The 22730-nt window shown below is 51.9% G+C and overlaps 1 protein-coding gene and 1 long non-coding RNA gene across 3 annotated transcripts; one reads left to right on the forward strand and one right to left on the reverse strand.

Annotated features, from left to right (window-relative positions):
- The first annotated feature begins 5844 nt into the window (after positions 1–5844).
- LOC118726083 lies at positions 5845–6882 on the forward strand. Its single transcript, XR_004990210.2, has 2 exons — positions 5845–6523; positions 6779–6882. It is a non-coding gene; the product is annotated as an uncharacterized LOC118726083 (long non-coding RNA).
- A 2211-nt stretch (positions 6883–9093) lies between these two features.
- Positions 9094–21993, reverse strand: LOC118726079 (BOLA class I histocompatibility antigen, alpha chain BL3-7-like). 2 transcript variants are annotated; one of them, XM_036450464.2, is made up of 8 exons: positions 21759–21989; positions 16412–16519; positions 13834–14094; positions 12640–12915; positions 10241–10516; positions 10034–10129; positions 9704–9736; positions 9094–9457 (listed from the first exon to the last, which is right to left on the reverse strand). In XM_036450464.2, the coding sequence occupies exons 2-8, from the start codon at positions 16458–16460 to the stop codon at positions 9438–9440; spliced, it is 1011 nt and encodes a 336-aa protein (XP_036306357.1). In that variant the 5' UTR covers positions 16461–16519; positions 21759–21989; the 3' UTR covers positions 9094–9437. The 2 variants fall into 2 exon arrangements, with proteins under 2 accessions (XP_036306357.1, XP_045441959.1); XM_045586003.1 differs by lacking the exon at positions 10241–10516 and having other exon boundaries at positions 21759–21993.
- Positions 21994–22730: the final 737 nt, after the last annotated feature.

Consider the following 22730-nt stretch of genomic DNA (forward strand, 5'->3'; position numbering starts at 1 on the left):
CAGTATGTAGTGTCTTTGTCTCTTACTATAGCCTTTGTTTTAAAGTCTATTTCATCAAATATAAGTATTGCTACCCCAGATTTTTTTTTTTTTATATCTGTTAATGGAAAAAAAACCCATTGAAACCTGTAAAGAATTTTTGTGAGTTTATTCGAGCCAAACTGTTGACATATGCAGGGAAGCAGAACTTCAACGGATTGAGATAATGCTCCGGAGAGTGGCGGCCACATTTCTATATTTATACATTGGAATCAAAGGAAAGGGACATAGGTGAGTGACGTGAAATTCATTGGTGATTGATTAGAGAGGTGGGACAGAGCGAACTGGGGAAACCTCTGGGATAGGGTAAAAGGTGAAATGATGGACATAAGCTTCTTTTATAGAGATGAATACAGGATACTCTAACTAACAGTTGACAATTAACTTGATAACAATAACAATGAGGGAATGTCTCATTATTTGTTGTGCCCTGAGGGGTCCTGGATAAAAAGGAAGTTATAAGTTACCCAGACATCTCACAGATATGTTATCTCAGATGCTGGAAGGCAGAGGGGCTCAGTAAAGTAGATCCAAGTGCAGGGAAGCCGTGTGCTTATGAAGAGATATTTAATTTTCAAACCATCTTTTGTGGTTATCTTAGGTCTCTGGGTTTGCAAGACTGCCACGCAGGACTTCCCTGAGCTTGTCAGGTTAGCATGTGGCTCTTTTCTTTCACATGTCTATTTGTCTGAAATATCTTGTCCCAGCCCTTTACTTGTAGTCTATCTGTATCTTTCGTTTTGAGGTGGGTGTCTTGCATCTGCTCTCCTCAGCTCATAGCTCGCTGCCCCACCCTCCTGCTGATCGGTTGTTATGTGATGAGGTCCCAACTAATTTGCATATTACCCTATTATAAGTATAGATTATTGTCTATATTCTCTATGCTGTACTTTACATCCTTATGACTATTTTGTAACTGCCAATCTGTACTTCTTCATCTTTTCACTCCTTTTACCCAGTTTCCTAGGAGGCAACTGATCGATGTTTCTCTCTCATCGATGTTTCTAACTATATCCTTCTCCCCTCCTCTCTGTAAAAAAATCAATCAAATATATTAAAAAATATATTAAAAGAAAAAAGAAAAAGAAATGCTGTAGTACACCCCCAGGTCTCGCCTTGCCAGATACCTCCCCAGAGCAGGCCAGGCCAGGCCAGCCTGGCACACACCACCAGTACTCAGGAGCACATAAACCTAGGAAGCTCAGAAGTGGTGGATTCTGGCCACCAGGGATTTTAGGGAGACCTCAGCTCTGCCGTGCCCTGACTCATTGATCTCAGTGGGCTTTCTCTTCAGTCATCTGCCTCGCTGTTGAAGATGCTGAGTGCCAGGCACCTCATCTCTTGATCAGGATGGGGGCTGGATGGAACACCAGGGAGCCAGTTTAGTTCCTCCTGAATCCTCTCCCCCGGTGCATAGGAGGGAAGAGCAGGGAGGCCGTGTGCGTATGAAGAGAGAGCCCCTCCTCAGCCCCATTAGACTCAGGGTCAGGCAGGGGCCAGGCTATCCACCTAGGTGCCTGCAGGTCACCCCTAGTGCATAGCCTCACTCCCTTAATCAGCCCAGCAGAAAAGAGATGGCTCTGGCTCCCTGGTCACTGCAGCAAGAAAGCCTGGAGGGGCCTGACTGAGTGAGGGTCAGCCTTTGTCATGAGCACTGGCAGGCTGGCTCCCTCCTCCTGCTGTTTGCCTTGAGGTGAGGCTGTGTGTCTCCTTTCTGATCTTACTATTGCATTGCGGGGCAGTTCAGGGGCAAGGAGAAGCTAAAAAGATATTCACAAGACAGCCTGCGCCCTCAGTCACTCTTCTGCTTCCACCCCGTGAGCTCCAAGAAGTTAGAAGTGAAAAAAAGATGAGCCTAGGGGAGGGGCCTTCCTGCCAGTGTTGTCGCTGACCCCCGAGGCCAGCCCCTGGCCGCCTGGGCATGCCCTGGGTTAGTCACCGGGCCATCCTGCAGACCTGGGTGTGTGCGCTTTGAGACCTCAGAGCAGAGATATCCAGAGAGGCTTCCCCTGGGCGACTTGAATTCTGGAGTGTGACCTCAGGCTGGCAGGCTTGGCTGGACAGTGAGGGTAAATGGGGGGAGTGCGGTGCACTGAAGGTGGTTTATAAGAAAGTCTTGCCATTTGCTGGGAAGCAATTCTAATACTCTTCATTGAGCACCCACAATTCATTATCATTCACTAATGAATTAATCAATTCAGCACATAATCCCAAAGCATAACTCCAGCCGGGCCACAGAGCAGCAGAGAATCTGCTCTGAATGTGGGAGCCTGAACAAAGTCCAGGTTTGGAACCAGACTGCAGGGTGGTCTGCAGGTGAGATTGTGCCAGTGGTGTGGTTTGAGGGATGGGTGCTCAGGGTAGCCTGATGGCTCTTTCCCCATGGGCAGATGCCCTGCCCTGTGGGAGCCAGGGTTCTGAGCCGAGGCCAGCTGGTCCGGGCGCAAGACACAAAGCCAGTGCCCCACTGGTGGGAGCTGCTTTCCCCTGGGTCTGCGATTTGAGGGAAGAGCCCTGCTCAGCGGTCATGCTGCTCCTGTCAGGTTTGCAGGCCCCTTTCCGCTCCTAGGGGGCCAGGGTCTTCCTCTTTTGCCCTCCTGTCTTTGAACTCTGAGACTGGTGGATGTTGGCATCACCCAGGGGAACACTCAGGGCCAAGATGAACCGCCTCTATATTTTCCCTATCTCTTCACAAGTTCTCTCCTGGCAGGGGTGACTGAGGGGTAGCTAAGAGTCCAGCTGGGCCTAGAGCCCTCATCTTTGTTAGAGAACACTGACTAGCCATTGCTATTCAGGTAAACAAAAATGAAAGTGCGTGCAGTGCTTGGTCCAGGTGGACCACTGTGCTTTCTGGGCCTGTTCATCCCTCTGTGGGATTAGACTCAGGGCCCTGGGTTTACTTCCTACCGGCCTGTAGGGTGCTGATTGAATCATGTTTCATGGCCCGCTTTTGTAGCCCAAGACTTAGACCAATGTGTGCCAGGAGTGCGGGGGGGAGGGAACAGGTGTGTACTCAAAGGAGTTCACAGCCTGGGGAAGGAAGGCTCACAGGACCTCAGTGGAGGGAGGCAGCATGCCAAAGCATGGGGGCAGTGAGTGTTTCCAGTGATCAGGTGCTAGTACAGGATCTCTTTAGTTCCATTTTTTAATTTTTAATTTTTTATTATTTTTAAATGTAATAAATTTTTATTGTTCGGATTATTACAATTATTTCTCCTTTTCCCCCTTACCTCCCCTCTACCCAGTTCCCAGCCCACCCTTGTCCTTACCTCCCCCTCACTGTACTCGTTCATAGGTGTACGATTTTAGTCCAATCTCTTCGCATATCCCCCACATCTTTTTCCCCCTGAGATTTATCAATCCACTCCTATTCTGTGCCCCTCATTCTATTTATTCACCAGTTTATTCTGTTCCTCAGATTTTTAATTCACTTTATTTTTAGATTCACTTGTTGATTGATATGTATTTGTTGTTATCTTTATTTTTTTCTTCTTCCTCTTCTTAAAGAATACCTTTCAGCATTTCATATAATATGGTTTGGTGGTGATGAACTCCTTTAGCTTTTTTCTTATCTGTGAAGCTCTTTATCTGACTTTCAATTCTGAATGATAGCTTTGCTGAGTAGAGTAATATTGGTTGTAGGTTCTTGCTATTCATCACTGAATATTTTGTGCTACTCCCATCTGGCCTGCATAGTTTCTGTTGAGAAATCAGCTGACAATCGAATGGGTGATCCCTTGTAGGTAATTAACTGCTTTTCTCTTGCTGCTTTTAATATTCTCTCTCTGTCTTTTACCCTTGGCATTTTAATTATGATGTGTCTTGGTGTGGTCCTTTTTGGATTCCTTTTGTTTGGGGTTCTGTGCATTTCTTGGACTTTTAAGTCTATTTCTTTTTTTTTCTCCTTTTTTTCTTTTTACATTGAAATGATGGAACTTTTAATTTTTTTAATAAATAAATTCGAGATGGCGATGTAACCACAAAACAACGTACATTGAGTCTGATGTCACCTGAGGACTGTCTGTATATAAAGTTCAATTGTGTGGATGTAGCATATTTGTTCAGTAGTCAGTCATTTGGACATTTGGGTTGTTTCTATTGTACATTTCAGCTATCAGAAATAATAATTGCAGTGGTCCATATATGTCTTATCATATAGATAGATGCCCAACAGTAGGATTAAGTCAAATCTTTAAAAAAATATATATTTTATTAATATCAGTAAGGAAGGGAGAGGGAGAGAGAGAAACATTGATGAGAATCATTGATTGGCTGCCTCCTGCACACCCCCTACTGGGGATCGATTGTAAGTCTATTTCTTTCACCAGGTGGGAGAAGTTTTCGGTCATTATTTCTTCAAATAGGTTTTCAGTATCTTCCTCTCCCTCTTCTTCTGACACATCCATAATTCGGATGTTGGTATGCTTGAAGTTGTCCTAGAGGCTTCTTACACTATCTTCAAATTTTTGGATTTTTTTTCTTTTTTCTTTTCTAGTGAAGTGGTTTTTGCTTCTTTGTATTCCAAATCTTTGACTTGATTCTTGCATTCCTCTAGTCTGTATAATATCTTTTATTTCAGTCAGTGTATGTTTAACTTCTAGTTAGTCCTTTTTCATATCCTCAAGGGTCTCATTAAATTTATCAGCCTTTTCTAGGAAATTCTTGAAAAACCTTATAACTGTGGTTTTGAACTCTATATCCAGTCATTTGTTTTCCTCCAATTCTTTCGTTTGTGATCTGTTTCTTTGTCTCCGCATTTTCACTGCTTCCCTGAGTTGGTAGGGTAGCTTTGTTTGTTAGGTGTCCTATATGGACCAGTGCGTTGGCCGCCCAGTAACCTGATGTGGACACTCTTGGTGCACCCCTTTGTGGACTGTGTGTACAGCCTTGTTGTATTTAAGTCTTGATTGCTATTGGTGTCACTGGGAGGAATTGACCTCTAGGCCAATTGTCTGTGAGGACCCTCTGTATCTATAATGGAAGAACTGCTGCGCTGGAGACATGCTTATGGGGCAGGACTTGTTTCAGTGGGACTTTGGTGCTGAGTTTGCCTCTTGAATGTGTCACTTATGGATGTGAGGAGTGGAAATCTGGTGTCATCTCACACTGACCACTAGCTTTTGTATCACCAATGTGGTGCAGGTCAGCTACTGTCTGAGGCCACCCAGCAGGAGCCACAGTGAGAACTACAGTTTTCTCCTCTTTGCTTCGGGTTTGGAGGTTTTGGAGCTGTCCCCCTAGAGATGCAGTTTGTCGGGGTTAAGCTTTGATAGAGCAGCCAATTAAATACAAAAGCCACTCCCTGGAGCTTGGTTGGGTTTGTAGATTGTGCGGGGTGGGGTCTCAGCGAGTCACTAGGCTAGGGTGTGGCAAACAGTGATGGCTGCCAGTCAGCCGGCTCTGAGTCTCTGCATTTCCAAGTCAAACATGTCTTGTTCCCCAGTGCAGTAGACAATGATTGCTGGGCGCACCTCTGCAAGAAAGTCACCCTCACTTTCCGACCCGAGCTGACCAGAGCTGCAGTTTGTTAGGTTAAGCTGTGATAGGGTAGGCTATTTATATGTAAAAAATGGTCCTATAACCCTGCAGCCCCAGAGAGAGTATTCAGGGGCCTGGACACAGAGTGGCAGACTGTTCAGCTTCTCCCCGTAGGAGTTTGGGTTCCCAGTGTCTCCCCAGAAACTGGAGTTCAGAGTAATCGGGACTTGTCTCCCTTTGGGTTGAAAGCATTGCTCCCAGTCGCCCACCACCAGCCTAATTCACGTACCTCCATACCTCAGCTTTTCAGCGCTTGTGCGCGTCTCAATGCTCTTTTCTCTTTCCTTCTAGTTGTATAACTTCCACTCAGCCAGCTTTCTGGGTTCTGGGATAGTTAAACGTTTTGTCTTTTGGTTGTAGTTTTGAAATTGTTGTGTGAGGCAGCAGTTTAGGGGTTTACCTTTGCCCTCACCTTGGCTTTTCTCCCCTTTAGTTTCATTTTATGGTTCTATGGGCAAGGCCCTGAACTGCCTCTCAGAGAAATATCGATAGGATTTTAAAAAGCTGAAGTGATGCCTATTTGCCAAGGACCTCGCCATCCATTTCCAGAGGAGACACCCCTGAAGGTCAGGTGTCCTTGCTCCTGGTAGCAGGAAGCCTGCTAGGTTCTGTCTAGTGTGTGAAGTTAGGGATGGAGGCTGCTCCAGCAAGAGGCTGAGGAAAGTGGAGGAAGAGTCCCCCCAGGCCAGGGGCCAGTGTAGCAGGGTTCCCTCTGTGGATGAACAAGGGGTTCTATGGAAAGTAACCTCACAGGGTGATCTGATCCTAAATTGCTAACTGGGTGCTCATGGTGGATAGGCATGCCCCAGGCCTATAACTTCTTTACCTTAAGCCAGCTCTGTCCGTTGTTCTTGTGCATCTAGTTAGGGCACCTCTGAGATGCCAGAACACTACTCTTTGGGAAGCACATAATCTTGTTAATTATCCTATAATCCACTCCCTTCCAGTCATTTTCTTAGCTCCTTCCTTTAAAAAAAGAAAAGAAAATATATATATATATATTGATTTCAGAGAGGAAGGGAGAGTGAGAGAGAGATAGAAACATCAAAAATGAGAATCATTGATCGGCTGCTCCTGCACGCCCCCTACTGGGGATCGAGCCTGCAACCCAGGCATGTGCCCTTGGCCAGAATCAAACCTGGGATCCTTTAGTCCACAGGCTGACGCTCTATCCACTGAGCCAAATCAGCCAGGGCGCTAGCTCCTTCCTTAATGCTAAACGCATAAAAGAAACCAAGAAACTGTCTCCAGAGCATTTGTGATCTTTCTGCCAGGCATGTCAGCAATTTGGCTCAAATAAACTCAGAAATTCTCTGCAGGGTTGGGTGGTCTATGTCAACACCCCTCCTCTGGACATTTCTCCTGCCTACCAGCCCCTTGTTCCCCCAAGGCCAGGCCCCCAGCCAGATGTCATGTTGAGGAGAGAAGACGGCCAGGTCAGGGAGGATGAGCGGCAGAGGGCAGGGCAGTGCGGAAGGCAAGGGCTTGCTGATGGACATCCTCAGCATGGGCCTATCCCTCATGCAGTTTCTAAACCAAGTAGTCAGTGAGGCCACTAGGAAAGTACAGTGACTCTACCCTTTGGTCGCAGGTAGGCGGGGCTCCACTGCTGTGCTGGGACTAGACCCGTCCATGGCCTCCTGGCCCCTTTTTCTCCTCTGGAAAAAAGGCCCTATAGCCCTGCAGCCCACAGAGGGAGTATTCAGGGGCCTGGACACAGAGCTGCAGAACTGGACAGGAACTCCCAGCCATTCTGCCAGGGCTCCCCCTTACAGAAGCAGCCCTGTTGTGGAGGGTTCTCTGAGCTTACAGCCCCTGCCTCAAAGCCATCAAGGCACCGGCCTAAGGCCTGTGCTTGCCTTGGCAGGACCAAAGCTTGGGGTGGGCCTGCTTCTGTGGAGGAGCCTGAAGAAGATCTTGGGCAGGTTTGTGGACAGAAAAGTGATGACAGCTATACTGATTCAAAGTGAAGTCTGGTTGGCCAGGAGCCTCCTCCAGTTTCTTCCCAAACACTCAGCCTCCCACCTCCCTAGGGGAGAAGGCTGGACCTCCGCTCAGGAAGGCTGTACGTGCATCTGGCTGAGGGAGCCCCGAGGGTCTTCCCAGGCCTCGCACCCTGACCCATCTCACTGTACACTCAGACAAGTATAAAAATAGCACTCGTTTATTACCATAAAAACTTACTAAAGGAGGTCCACAGTCCCTTACCAGAAATCTCGCTCGAGATGTTTCAGATTTTAGAATTCTTCGGCTTTAGAAAGGTGCTGAGGTGTGGGTGCGGAATATTGCATCACACTCCCACAGGGACTGGGGTGACACCCTACCATTAAATAAGCAGTATTTATGTGGAAAAGACACACTAGCAGAAGTAAAATAAAGAGTACAAATAGATAAAACGATGCTGAAACCAGTTTGGCTCAGTGGATAGAGCGTTGGCCTGCGGACTGAAGGGTCCCGGGTTCGATTCTGGTCAAGGGCATGTACCTTAGTTGTGGGCACATCCCCAGTGGGGGTGTGCAGGAGGCAGCTGATTGATGTTTCTCTCCCATCGATGTTTCTAACTCTCCATCCTTCTCTCTTCTTCTCTGTAAAAAATCAATAAAATACATTAATAAATAAATAACTAAACAAAACTCATTTCAGGTCAGGTTCTGATGCCAAAGTTCGGGAGAAGCTTCTGGCTTGTGGCGGTGTTTTGGAATCAGAATTACAGACCAGGGGTTGCAGAGCTTTACAGAATGGCATGTCATGGCTCTGGTATGAGCCAGCGGTAGGACCCTGTCTCCTCACATGGGCACAGGCATGCCACGGGGATTGAACAGCTTAGTCCATGTAAAAGTGCTTATGAGACAGGTCAGTAAGAAACTAGGAAAATGGAATGAGGAAACGGAGACAGTTGAACAAATGGTCAGAAAGGCTGAGCAGTGAACAGCCAGCTAATAGAGCACAAGGCCCTCCCCTCCCCAACGGAAGGTGCCAAAAAGCAGGGGTTTAAGTCACCACAGTCAGGGAGGTAAACAACAAAAAACCATTAGAGCCAGACCACTCCAAGGTAAAGGTAAACGAACGACCCCAAACTCTATACCATCACAGAATGGAAACTGACACTGTAAGTTGAGGGGGGTGAAGGCCATGACACTTCCTGAACGGTCCACATTGGGAACAAGACCCCTCCCAACCAGAAGGCCGAGTCAGCATTTGGTGCCCCTCCCCCTGGAAACACAGAATCCTAACAACTAACTGACCACACACACCATCACCAACATATCAGTCACCCTAATGCACACACATACCGCTCTCACCCACACACCCTTACCCGCATCCCCACAGTCACAGGGTGCCTGAGGCTAGGTTGAGAGTTACCTTAAAATAAGTCATTCTGCAAACAGTCAAGTGTAAAAGATCTGAGGAATTATTACATTAAAAAATATATGTGTATCTTTATTGATTTTTTAGAGAGAGAAGAAGGAAGATAGAAGCATTGACCAGCTGCCTCCTGCACGCCCCCTACTGGGGATTGAGCTGGCACCTCGGGCGTGTGCCCTGACCAGGAATTGAATTGGTGACGTCTTGGTTCATAGGTCAACCACTGAGCTATGCCAGCGGGGCAGGAATTACTATAATACATTTTTTAAAGGACTTAAGACGATGACAAAACCGTGTTAGTGGCACAGACCACTTGTAACAAGGGTGAGGAGGGCTCAGTTTCGGGGCGGGATGGGCCCACTGTGGTCAGATCACATCTACCAGTCAGTGCAAGGCGCTTCCAGGCCCCGACGGCCCCACAGAACACCTTCTTGGTCTGCGAACTTCTGTCAGTGGAGGAGCTGAGCATCGCTGTTCCCACTGGGCTCTGGGAATTATGGGGGTCCCTCTCCACCTGCAGGGAGGAAGGAGGAAGGTGACCCCACCGCTCCTGGTTCCCACCAAACCAGGTGGTGACTCCCAGGAGTGCCCTTACCCCGCCCTCTGCCTGGCTTCAGGGTTTGGAGGGAGCGGGCTGAGGCTAGGCTGCAGGAGAAATCCCCGATCCTAGTGACTGGCCCCCATCTTTGTTCTAAGGCCCCACAGTCATGCTGGGAGCACCTGGGGCTTCCTCTCCAGAGCCCGCCCATCCCACAGTCACCTGGGGCTTGTTTGTAGGATTTCGTGTTCCTGGCTGTGGGGAGAAGAAGACAAGGCAAGAAGTGAGATGAGATGAGTGGGGGCCTGGGTCTCCCTTCCTTCTCCCACTCCCCTCTAGTCTAGGCCCTTCCAAGCTCAGGCCCAGCAGTCTCCCCTGGCTAGGGGGTCCTTGGGGCCCTAGGACGGTGTGCGGCTGTGGGCAGGGGGCAGGCTCAGTAGTGGCTGCTGCTCCCCAGAAGGGAAAGTTGCAGCTGAAGGGGTGGGAGCAGAGTATCCCCCTGTGAGGCTGGACCAGCCCGAGGGCCTCCCACCTTGATTCTACCCCACCTACCTCGAAGGCACGTTGTAGTGGTCAAGATCACAACTCCAACCACCAGCAGGATAGTGCAGGTAATCACGGCAACGAGTGCTTGACGAGGGGGCGGTTCTGAGGCAGGTGGAGAAAAGCAGGCACCCCCAGGACCATGGGACTATCTCTGACGGCTCTGGGACCCTCCCTGCCCTCCTGGCCCCCACCAGCCAAAGCCCAGCTCCTCACCCCAAGCCACAGTGAGCGTGTGGTTTAGGCCGGAGTGCTGCACACGGCAGCTGTAGTCAGCCTCCTCCCCGGCCTGCACCCACACGGCAGCCCATGTCTGGTAGGTGCCGTCCCCGCTGGGGCGCGTCTCCACGTGCTCAGTCTCCAAGGCCAGCTCCTCCTCCCCCAGCCACCAGCTCAGTGAGATATCCTGTGGGTAGAAGCCCCGGGCCCAGCACCTCAGCGTGGTTCCCCTGCCTTGGATCATGTGCCTTGTCACCTGCACCGTGGGTGGCTCTGCAGAGAGGTAGAGGGAGGAAGGCTGGTGAGGGGCAACTCCGCTGTCTTGGTCCCAGGCCCTTCCAGCATCTTCCATGGTGGAGGGCAGGGAGATGAGGATAGGACTCTCTCCAGGGGGCACTCAACCACTGTTGGAGGCAGGGACAACCTTTTGTCAAGCATTCCAAAGGGGCCCTGTCCTGGGGGTCTCATGGCAGGGGTGTGACTTCCTGCCCTCACCTCCAAAGGAGCCCTGGGTGGGGCCATTGGGTCCATACATATTTTAAAACAGATTTTTATTCAGAGGAAGCGAGAGGGCCCCCTGCTAGGGATTGAGCCTGCAACCCAAGCATGTTCATAGTTTGGTGCTCAACCACTGAGCCACACCGGCAGGGCTATTGGGTCCTATATTGACACCACCCCCTTCATGCCACTGAGACCCTAGGGTTTTCTTAGAATTTATATACTTCCCCCATGACCTCCTGCACAAAGCAGGGCCGAATAAGAGGTGGTTAAATGATGTCCCTTTCCTCACCTTAGAACAAGCATAATTGTGAGTATGGGTTCTGGAACAGGACAGCCTGGTTGTCCACAACCCTCTGCCTCACAGGCCCTAATGGGGACCCATCGTTTCTTCCTCTCAGAGTTGTTCTGAATGACACAATCCAGGTGCCACAGTTCATTTTATCTACACTAATAAAAGAATAAGATGCAAATTGATCGTATCTTTGAAAATGCTCACTAGCCAATCAGGAGGGAGTATGCAAATAACCCAACAAAGGTGGCGAGTTAACTTGCATACACAGGCGCTAAGTGGGTGGGACGCTTGTGTTGTCACTATAGCTAGCAGCCAGGGGAAGGAAGGCCCATTCCTGCACGAATCTTTGTGCATCGGGCCTCTAGTGTGTCAATATGAATGGGCCATCGGGATGCCCGTACATTTGGTAAGAGTTTTCTGGGGTGTTGAGGGCCCTTCTGGGTGAGAATCACACTGGATTCTGTGGACTCAGTAAAGCAGATGGCCCTCCCAAGTGTGGGTGGGCCTCATCCAGTGCCTTGAAGATCTGCATGGGGCAGAGGCTGCGAGAGAGAGCTGCCTGGCTGCTTGAGCAGGGACACTAGTCTTTCCTGTCATCACTCTGTGGGTTGAGCTTGTCAACATTTGGCCAGAACGGTGCCATTGGTCCCCCCACCCCCTTCTCCAGCTTGTCGACTACAGATCTTAAAACTTGTAAGCCTCCGTGACCGCATGAGTCAATTCCTTATGTTACACCTCTTTCTCTTTATAACTACAAACCTGTTGGTTCTGTTTTTGTCTCTGTGGATAACCTGCCTAACCTTCCAGGAGAAGGAGGTAGAACCTGGTGCTGAATGGAGTCCAACACCACTCATTTAATGGCAATATGGTGCCGCAGGGACGCATGGCGAGTACCGCCACCCTATTACACCGATGAGGAAACAGACACAAGCCAGGCAGCAAGTCCTGGAGCAGCTGTGGTTCTGGAGGCTGGGCTCAAGTACTGGATCTCTAACCCACATGCTCTCTCATACACAAGCCTTCTCCTGACGTTACTGGTCCTAACCCCCCTTTGAGGACTGTCTTCTCCTTTACCTCAGCCTATCTGCATCCTGCCACTCGATGAGCTGATGCCCATGGAGTGCTGAGCCCCCCCCCCCCCCAGCAGCCTGTGGCCTCTACCCTCACACCCCCTTTCTTAATACCCACCTCAGCCCTCTATCTCCCGCCCTGCCGGCCAGGGTCAGGAGTCTGGGGAGCATGCTTAGCACAGGCTGTGTGGAAGGAGGGGGCAAAGCGTCCCCAGCAGTCCTGCCGGTCCTGGGGGTAGTGATGGATGCTAACCCCGGAGCCTGGGGGTGTTTCCCAAGGAGCAGAACCACAGGAAACCCCAAAAAGACTTTATGAGCCCCCCAAGTTTAATCCATTCTCTACAGATGAAGAAATGAGACTGAGTTAGGGGATTCCAGAACTCCTCCCTGCCCAGCTCCCCTGGAGTGAGGGCCTGAGCTGGGTCCTCCCTGCTCTGGTGGTTGGCCATCTTCCTGGGCCCCCGCAGAAGTCCCCCCCACCGCTCTGGAGAATGGGAGCGTGGCCCCTCTGCCCGCCTCAGGCTGGGCCTTACCTCTGCGGGTGAGGCTCCGGCCGCCCAGCTCCAGGTACCTGCGCAGGGAGGCGAGGCAGAGGCCTTCCAGGTAGGCCTTGTCATACTCGGCATAGCAGCGCTCCGACTCCCACCAGCTCTTGGTCCGCACGGCCATGGGCTCGGCTGACACCCAGCTCAGAGTCTCCAGGTCCAGTGACAGGTGGTCCTTCCCATCAAAGCCAAACTGCCAGAAGCTGCTGGAGCGGCCATCCTCCTGGATTTCACAGCCGAACATGCGCTGAGTGCTGTGCGTGCCTGAGTGTGTGGGCAGGAGCCATGGTTAGCTGGGCGGTGGGTGAGGGCTGAGTCATTGTTCTGTCATCCACTCCCCTCCATGCCATTTCCCTTAATTCCTTAACGCTAAGGGGCCTCCTGGCCGGGACCCGAGCAATTTCGATGAGCAGCTCGGACTGAGAAGACTGTTGGGCCTTTCATGTGGGAAGAACACTCAAGTTCATAACTAGTCACACTGATATTTTCTGTGCTAGCGAGAAGGAAAAGATTTGGTTCTTATGGGTATAAGATGCCCTCGCCATTAGGAGGGGGGAAATCCGGGCACCTGGCTAGTCACTCTCCTACTGAGGGCGGGCCTTGCTTCTGGCCTGAGCTCACCTTCCCTGTCTCGGTGCTTTACACCTGGCCTCTGGGGCCTGTGTGTCCTGTGGGAGCCCGGGCCCGGGTGGGAGGGTGCAGTATGAAGGAGTTGTGCCTCACGTGGCACATCCGCAGCCCTGGCCCTGGGTGTGAGCTCGCTGCTGTGGAGTGAGGAGGCCGAGGGTGGAGGAAATGCTCCTGTCCTTTGCTGACATTGGGCGGAATCAGAGGTCCTCCTCTGGTTCTGTCTCCTACCCTGTGCTGTCTGCCCAGTGCACGTTCATCTGGCCTTCCTCCCCTCCCTATGGTGTCTGGGGGTGGGCACGATTTGAAACATTTGGGATGGGTGAGGCAGGGAAAGGCTGCTCTTTCTGCTGAGGCCTGGAACCCTAGTTAGCTGAAGGGGAGACATTGGGGGCTCCCAGCTCCTGTGGGTGCTTCCTAGTCTGGCCTGTGGACCAGCTGCTGCCATCACAGCTGATTCTGCAGGCCCTGGCGCCCCTGCTTGGCTTTGGGGGCAGCAGCCCCGGAGCCTCCCTAGCGGAAGGAGGGCGGCTGGGGCAGGGGGCCATCACGTACCGCCACTCTGGTTGTAGTAGCCCATCACCGTCCACATCTCCACCTGCTGCACCTCTGCCCAGGCCTTCTGCTTCCGGGTCTCCATCTCCCAGTAGTGGGCGTCCATGGGGGCGATCCACGGGGCCTGGGGCTCGGCCTTGCCCACACGACTGTCATACCGTATGAAGGGCTGGTCGTTCACGTAGCCCACAGCCAGGAACTGGGGAAGGCCGGGGCCCGGCTCCGACAGGGCCAGGTAGTGGTAGCGGAGGGAGTGCGTCCCTGTGGAAACACACACTGCCTCAGACTCACACTGTGTCAGGCTGCCCCAGGGGTAGGTCAGAACCTACCCAGAGAATTCCCTATCTTGAGCAAGAGCAAGAACTGGCCATTTCAGTTACAAAACAGGGCATCTGAGTGGTCTAAACAATCTAATATTGAGGCCAAGGTTCATGCGCTGAGCTGGTGACTTTACTCCACTACTGTTTTTGGTTCCTCTCTCAGGGCCTACTCACTCATACCTTACACTCATCTCAAGCAAGCGTGAGTATCCGGTTTCTAATCTCACAGTTAAAAAGGCTGTGGTTGCCCTCGCCGGCGTGGCTCAGTGGATAGAGTATCAGTCTGCAGATGGAAGGGTCCCAGGTTGGATTCTGGCCAAGGACATATGCCTGGGTTGTGGCTCAATCCCCAATGGGGTGTGTATATGTGTGTGCAGGAGGCAACCGATCAATGATTCTCTCTCATCATTGAGGTTTCTATCTCTCTCTTTTCCTCTCTGAAACCAATAAAGAAATATAATTTTTTAAAAAGGTTGTGGGTTTTAAAAAGTTGTTTGTTTAGAAGCTTAACTTATGTAGAACTGTTCATTTCCCAGAGAAACCGATAAAGGTTGACCATCATTCTTGGCTTGAACCTGGGCTGGGGAGCTGGTGGCACCTGGACTTCACCCCCACCAGTTCTCTCCCCTCCACAGCAGACATTGCTAGTTGATCTCTTTAAATCTAAATGCTGCCTCAGCTTGCTCCCTTCCATGTCTCCAAAAGCACCAACTGATTGACTTGGTGCTGGAGAGGAAATCAGTTTGGCAGCCAGCCCAATGTTACTGTTGTCACTAGCTAGCTGGAGCGCATGTCTGGATAAACAAGAAAAATGAATAAAAATGCACGACAGCCTGGGCAGCAGTAAGCGCTAAAGGGAAAAGAGTACGAATATGTGAAATGTTAAGTGAGGGGTTTAAAGTCTGAGATGGGACGGTCAGGAATGGCCTTCCCAAAAGGGGAACTTTTGAGTGAAAACTTGATGGAGCCAGTCATGCAAAAATCTGGGAGAGAGCATTCCAGAAGAGGAAAAGCCAGTGCAACGGACCCGAGGCAAGAGGGTGTTTGGAGACTGCTGTAATAACAGGAAATAAAATGGCCGTGCGACTCAGGGCCGCAGTAGGGATGAAGAAGGGGCTGAGTGCTGACTGCTCAGGCTTGGCCAGGCGTCTAGAATGGCCTGATCCTAGCCATCTGCACCATGCGAGTGATGGTTCCTGGCCTTGGCTTCTGCTCCACCCTGGATTGCTTCACCAACAGCTTACTCCTGGCATTGGGTGCCCATCCCAGGAAGAAGGGCCACAAGCTCTTTATCATAGCTGACTCCCAGGTACTGCCCTGCACGTACCCAGTGAGGAGCCTGGCATCCCTCCTGCCCTGAAAACCCCACCACTGTCTATCTGCTCTACCTGCCAGATGGCCCTGGGGGCCCAGCCTGCTCTCCGTGGGGCTTCACACACTGACTGCACCCCCCTTTTTCCCAGGAAGACGGTCTGTACTGTGACTAGACACCCACTTGCTCACCAGACCCCGGAGGGTTCATCATGCCTTGGGCTCCAGCCCAGAGTGTGGCAAAATCAGCTGAGGGAGCAATCATCAGGCCACTCCCTGGCTCTGGAGGTACCAGGCCACCCCTGCCAGGCTGGGGTCAGTGCCAGGCACTATGGGGCCACGGCAGGAGGAAGTGAGGGCCACATGACAGCTGCTTAGGGGAACCTGCTTCCTATGTGACACGGCCTAAGGGAGTGGCCACATGCCCATTGCTGCCTCAGGGTCAGTCTCCTCCTCTGACTGTGGTGGGAGCAAGAGCCCTGGCCCCTCCCCTGCACCCTCCCTCCCAGGAGGCTTTTTGCCTCTGCTCCACAATCCGCAGGTGCTGGCCCTCCGGCTGTGTGGCATGAGGGAGTATGTCACAGCTCTGGCCTGCTCTCCTCTGTCAGTGAGAACCTCCCGCGTGGGGCGCTCACTGAGGCAGTGGAGGCACAGCAGTGGCAGGAAAAGGCCCCAGACTCATTTCCCAGTCTCCCTGCTGTTTGCAGGGCAGAGGTGGCCTCGGAAGGAAAGAGTTGGGTGGGGAAGCTTCCTGAAAAGCCAGCCCTCTGGAGACCAGGTCCCTGCCCCCAGGCACCCTGGGAGGCTCTGGCCTCGGTGTCCCCCACCCTGGCAGAGTCCCCCTCCCTGAGCCAGTCCCCCCCAGACTCCCAGACTCCGGATGTGCCTTCCTGCAGGTTGGGGGCTCCTGGCTCCGCCACCCGGCCCCTCAGGCGGCAGGGCCTTACCTCCAGGCCATGGCTTCTTTTCTAACTTCAGGCCGGCCAGTTCTGCCATCACAGCCTTCGCTAAGGAAGCCGGGCCATCAGCCACCAACGGGAGTCCCCAGGGGCTCTCTGCAAGGGGAATGGAAAAGGGAAGCGTGGCTCTCCAGGCATTACATCCTCGTGTCTGCCGGGAGAGAAGGCATGGAATGGCAACGAGAGAGGCCCGTTGGCAAGGGAGAGGGGCGTGGGGCCCGGCCTCGGAATCACCAGAAACTTCTCCAGCACCTAGGTGCAAAGCCAAGGTGAGTCGCAGGTCTCAGTGCCAGGAGTGCTTTCTGAGCTCTGTAAGTATTGATTCATGGTGTTTTCACAGGCATTTCCTGTAAGGTAGTCCCTGACTGCTCCCACTCAGAGAGGAGGGAGGCCATGGCTGGGCTGCCCCCTCGTCTGCCCAGCACCACCCAGCAGCTCTGATAATCCTGTCACTGACGTGGATTTAGTTGTTCTGGGGCAGGGGAACTGGACACTGCAGGTGTGCAAGCTCCCAGGTGACCCTCATATGCTGCCAGGTGGCCAGCCCACACCTCCTGGCTGGCATGATTACTGCTCAGCTCTGCCAGCCCTGATCTCCTTGCATTGGACAAGCATCTACTGAGCACCTATCATAAGCCAGGCACTGAGCCAGGTGTGTGTGTGTGTGTGTGTGTGTGTGTGTGTGTGGAGGGGGACAGAGATGACCTGAGGCAGACATGGCCCCAAGGGAGATCAGGTTTAGCAGGAAGGGGGACAACTGAACACTTAAACCAGATTCAGTAAGGCTGGTGGGAGCTGAGGTGTGTTGGGTGCAGGAGGTACCAGGTACTGGTAACAATCTGGGGACAGGAGGGTGTTGGGTCAGGAGTCTTATAGACTGAGCCCAAAGGAAACCTCACCAGCTGTGAGTTTCCAGGCAGTGGGGTAGGTGAGCAGAGAAGAACATTCTAGGCTAGGGAGTCTTCAGGTGTTACCCCTGGCCCAGCTGAATCAGTGTCACCTGGGAACTTGTTAGAAATGCACATTCTTAGGCCCCTGCCGACTGAATTAGAAACGGGGTGGGGACCAGCTTTCTGTAGTTCACAATCCTTCTGGGTGACTTTCAGGTGATTCTCAAGTTTGCTCTTGACAAAAAACTAGCAAAGTATGAATTCCTGGAGGAAGACTGGTATATTCCAGGAAAATCAAGGGCCAGGGCAGACTGTAAATTTAAGAGATGAGTCTGGGAGCCTGTCTGCTGTGGCTCAGGGTTAAGCATCGATCTATGAACCAGGAGGTCATGGTTCCATTCCCAGTCAGGGCACATACTCAGGTTGCAGGCTCCTTCCTCAGTAGGGGGCGTGCAGAAGGCAACTCATTATTGATGTTTCTATCTCTCTCCTCCCTTTCTCTCTCTGAAATCAATAAAAACATACTTACAAAAAAAGGGAGATGAGTCTGGGGAGGAGAGAAAGGACTAGATTGCCTCTCGATGCCTTGTTTCCCCTTTAGAACGTGGGGGATAATAGGATGGTTGTGAGGGTACGCTAAGTTAATATTGCCAAGTGCCTGGGAGGGGGTCAGCCCACGCTGGTGCAGATCCTAAGGCTGGAATCCTGGGGGAGGGTCTGGGCCAGAGAAAGGATGTGGCAGAGGTTGGCATGGAGGGGGCCCTGAATCCCTGGGCTTAGCTGAGCCTTCTATGGAGGGAAGGGCTGGGGAGGCAGAGTAAGAAGGGCCTGCAGAACCATCTGAGGAGTGGGGGAGGGGTAACGGGAGACCAGAGAAGTCTCAGGAGGCCTGTGACGTCCCAAGGGAGCATGTCTCAGAGCCCACACCAGCCTCTGAGGTCCCTGCCCGGCCTGCCCTTCACACTGCTCCCAGCTCAGCGCCAGCAGGGAGCTCGGGCAGACACCCCGGAGCAATCCCTTCATCCTGCTCTCTCCTCCCAGTCCTAACTCCAGTTTTGCCTTAGCACCCAGCTTTGTAACTATCAATCTTAATAATTCTGTCCCTACTTGTCTTGTCCCAAAGGCTACTGATTAATTCTGCTGTCTAGCCTTTCTCACCTGGTCAGGATGCCCTGCCTGAGGCAGCATGAACTCCAGAGCCAGCCTTCTGGGTCCAAGTCCTAACCAGCCAATTAACTGCCAACCTCGCGGAGCCTAGTTTTCCTGTTTGCCCTGGAGATAGCTATACCTGAATCTGTAGTGTGCTGGAGGCATGCACACTCACCTCTGTCCCGTTCACTCCTCACCTCCTCGAAGGAGGGCCGGCAGCCAGGAACACTGAGGGGCCTGCTGGACCCTCTGGCTTTGTCCCCTCCATGTGCTGTCTCTCTCCTACAGTATGGCACACACCTGGGTTTATCCTGCCACTCTCGCCTCTTTGCTTGGGGTCCCATCCCCCTGGGCCAGCCCTGACTCTTCCTCCGACAAGGCTACAGGGCCTGTATGCATACACCCGTGACCATCTCTGTCCTGCACAACTGGGACCACTCGTGTGCCCCTTTACGTCAGGGAGGGGCTGTAAGAGGCTCTTACCCTGGGGTCCACAGACCCCTAGGTGAACCTGAAAACTTGAGTTTGAGAGCCTCAATTTGGAGGGAAGATATAACCTGCTTATTTTCACAGACTTCTAGCTGACATTTAGCCTTTCCTCTCATGATGATGGAAGGCAACGGTGTGCAGCAGGATTCCTTTGTAATCCTGTGTGTTTCCTTTTATGTATCGGGTCTAGTAATAATTAATGTCGTTTTTAAACATTCGTTTAAAATCTTGCTTGGCGTTGACTTGTATTGACATAACCTTCAAACACGTGGTATCTACAGAACGTGTGAAGTGCAATTAACAAGTTTTGCTTGAAAAAGTTTGTGTTTGGTTTGGTTTTTGTTGCAAAACTAGGGCTAAGAAGATGGCGGATGAAGAGCATATTCGGCACTGCATGCTTTACGAGTTCCAATTAGGAAGAAAAGCAAATGAGGCTGCAAAAAACATCTGTAGTGCTCTTGGTCAAGATGCAGTTAGCGCCAAAAAATGCTAGCGTTGGTTTGAGAAATTTCGCGAGGGAAATTTTTTGTTAGATGACAAGAGTGGTCGAGGCCGTGTGTCCAATTTTGATCAAGAAGCTCTTCAAGCTCTTTTGGTGCAAAATCCTCAAATTACCCAACAAGAGCTTGCAACAACTTTAAATTGTTCACAAAAAACAATTTCCAATCAATTGCGTGCACTTGGCAAATTCCAAAAGTTTGGAAAATGGGTTCCTCATGAGTTGACTTACAACAACCATAATCAAAGAGTCACAATTTGCAGTTTGCTCCTCTCTCGTCAAAACCGTTTGCCGTTTTTAGAGCAAATTGTTACCGGAGATGAAAAATGGGTGCTGAATGTTAATTTGAAAAGGCGGCCTCAATGGTTGGACAAAAATGAGTCTCCGCAGCCCACGCCAAAACCTGACTTGCATGCGAAAAAAGTGATGTTGTGTGTTTGGTGGAATTTTAAAGGCATTCTTCATTATGAACTTTTACCATCTAACCAAACCATTACAAGTGCAGTGTATAGTGCCCAATTGGAAAGGTTAGCCCAAGCTTTAAGAGAAAAAGAACCCGCGCTGATTAATCGAAAGGGCGTAATTCTTCACCACGATAACGCATGACCACATACTGCAAGAATCACTGCTGAAAAACTGCACCAGCTGGAATGGGAAGTTCTCCCTCAACCTGCATATTCTCCTGATATTGCCCCTTCCGATTACCATTTGTTTCGTTCTTTGCAAAACTTTCTTCTTGGAAAAAAATTTAATAATGAAGAATGCCTCAAAAATGCATTGACCGAATTTTTTGCATCAAAATCACAAGAATTTTACAACAGAGGGATTAAAATGCTTCCTGAGCATTGGGCACAAGTAGTAGAAAACAACGGCAACTATATTGTTGATTAAATTTTGTTGTATTGTTTAAATAAATTCGATTTTAAAAAAGTATTAGAAAACGACATTAATTATTACTAGACCTAGTATTAAGAACATTCTGTGCCCTAACCGTTTGGCTCAGTGGATAGAGCATCGGCCTGCAGACTGAAGGGTCCCAGAGTCCCAGGTTCCATTCTGGTCAAGGGCATGTACCTTGATTGTGGGCACATCCCCAATAGGGGTTGTGCAGAAGGCAGCTGATTGATGTTTCTCTCCCATTGATATTTCTAACTCTCTATCCCTCTCCCTTCCTCTCTGTAAAAAAAATCAATAAAACATATTTTTAAAAATCAATAATATATATATATATTTTAAAAGAGAACATTCTGAGGCGGTATCTAAGCCTTAGATTCTAAGGCTCAGAAAAGGTCTAACAACTCCAGGGCAGAGTGCTGTCACCTAGTGGCCTCTGTGGGCCTTATTTGAAGTTTGTAGACTAAACTGAGGATGTCCTGAAAAGTTGCACTGGCTTCTTGTAAGTGAAGCACTTATAACAGATGTTCGCACATAGGACCCCAGCTAGTGTGACTGCCGCGACGGGGACGCTTGCCGGCCTCGAATCAGCCCTGCGCAGCCCTCGCCAGCCGTGGGGAATTCGGGGTGGGCGCGGCCCGGCCAGCTCTGCGCACCAAAGTGAAACTGAGAAAGAATGGAAATTCCGAGCCAGGTTACTTGCTCCTTTCTCTTCACCCTCCACCTCCGCCAGGGCAGCCGGAGAGAGCCTCGCCAAGGGGCCGGGGAGACCCCTCCCCGCGACGGACCGGGCACGGCCGAGCTCGGCGGGGCCGCGTCGGCTCAGACCTGCGCAAGGAGCGTGCCCAGGGCTTTCCCGGAGGAGCGAGCGCGAGCGACAGCGGGTCCTCCGGAGGGACCGGGCCTCCAGGAAGCTGCGGCCTCCGCGGGTGCCAACGTCCCTGCCCCGCCGGTCCCCGCGGTCCCCACCCGCTGGCCGCTCACCCCGGTCCGGGGCCACAGTTGGAGGCGGCAAAACAGAAGGCCTGAACCAGGCTTTAAAGCACGTGTGTCAAACACAAGGCCCGCGGGCCAAATCCGTCGCGCCAGGCCTTGCAATGTGGCCCGCACCGCGCTGTCATCACTGCACTCCGCTGCGTTTCCATCACTATGACAGTTTATGACTGTTCAGTAAACCATTCGGCCCGAGATTTAGGCTGGATTTTAGATTTTGGCCCCTTCTCTGAGTGAGTTCGACACCCCCAAACCTGTCACCCCACGGGACACCGGCCACCGGCTTGCCCGTAAGTTCCGGACCCCCTTTCCCCACCGCAGACTCTGGGTTGGCTCTCCAACTCATCCCGCCCCAGCCCACGTCTCCTTGGCTTCCTCACGCCCACTGCGCTCGGTGGGGAGGGCCGGGAGTGCCCCTCACCTGCCGCGCCCTCCCGCGCCAGCTCCCGCAGCAGCAGCAGCAGCAGCAGCAGCGCCGGCGCGCACGCCGGGCTCCGCGGGCCCCGGGCCGCCAGCCTCGCGCGCAGCTCCAGGGCGCTGGCCCGGCCCGGACAGCTTTCGGCTGAGGGGCCGGTGGTCTTGCGTCAGCGCTCGGAGCCTTCCGACCGCCAACGCCTCGCTTCCAAGGCTGAGCTTCTTCAGAGGCGTAGGTGCTGCGTACCCCCGCCCGCCCGGCCCCGCCCTGCTCTGGTCCCGCCCCCGCCCCGCCCCGCCCCGCCCCGTCCTCGCTCAGGCCTGTCTCTGGCGGATTCTCTGCAGTCACCCTCTGCTGGTCCTCAGAAGGAGAAAATCAAGTGTGAAAGAAAAACAATCATGTTGGTAATTATGAAATACTAGAGACCCGGTGTACAAAATTCGTACACGGGTTGGGGGGTGTTCCTCAGCCCAGCCTGCACCCTCTCCAATCTGGGACCCCTCTAGGGATGCCCAGTGGGATCAGGCCTAGACGGGCAGTCAGGCATCCCACTCACAATCCAGGATAGAGGCTTGGTGCATGGGTGGGGGCCAGCTGGTTTGCCCTGAAGGGTGTCCTGGATCAGGGTGAGGGTTCCCTTGGGGTATGGAGCAGCCTGGGCCATGGGCCTGTGGTGGTTTGCAGGGCAGCCACACCCTCGTGAGACCCAAGCAGAGGCCTTGGTATCTGGGATTTATTTATCTTCTATAATTGAAACTTTGTAGCCTTAAGCAGACGCCAAAGCAGGCCAGGGCTGCAGAAGCTTGGCTTCCTCCATCACCAGGGGCAACCCTAGCCTCCTGCTCTCTCCAACTCCGTGGCTGCTGCCATTTTTGTTGGGATTTATTTATCTTCTATAATTGAAACTTTATAGCCTGGAGTGGAGGCCTAGGTTGGCCAGCCCACCCGAGAAGGATGAGGCAAGAGAAGAAATACTAA

The sequence above is a fragment of the Pipistrellus kuhlii genome, unplaced genomic scaffold (assembly GCF_014108245.1).
Source record: "Pipistrellus kuhlii isolate mPipKuh1 unplaced genomic scaffold, mPipKuh1.p scaffold_m20_p_21, whole genome shotgun sequence".
Taxonomy (NCBI): Eukaryota; Metazoa; Chordata; class Mammalia; order Chiroptera; family Vespertilionidae; genus Pipistrellus; species Pipistrellus kuhlii.

Excerpts from the sequence above, each read along its gene's own strand:
- LOC118726079 (XM_036450464.2), bottom strand. The coding sequence starts at position 16,460 with ATGGCAGAACTGGCCGGCCTGAAGTTAGAAAAGAAGCCATGGCCTGGA. Across the intron at positions 10,517-12,639 it reads CCGGAGCCTCACCCGCAGAG|AGCCACCCACGGTGCAGGTG; the intron begins GTAAGGCCCAGC and ends ACCTCTCTGCAG. Across the intron at positions 10,130-10,240 it reads CACGCTCACTGTGGCTTGGG|AACCGCCCCCTCGTCAAGCA; the intron begins GTGAGGAGCTGG and ends CACCTGCCTCAG.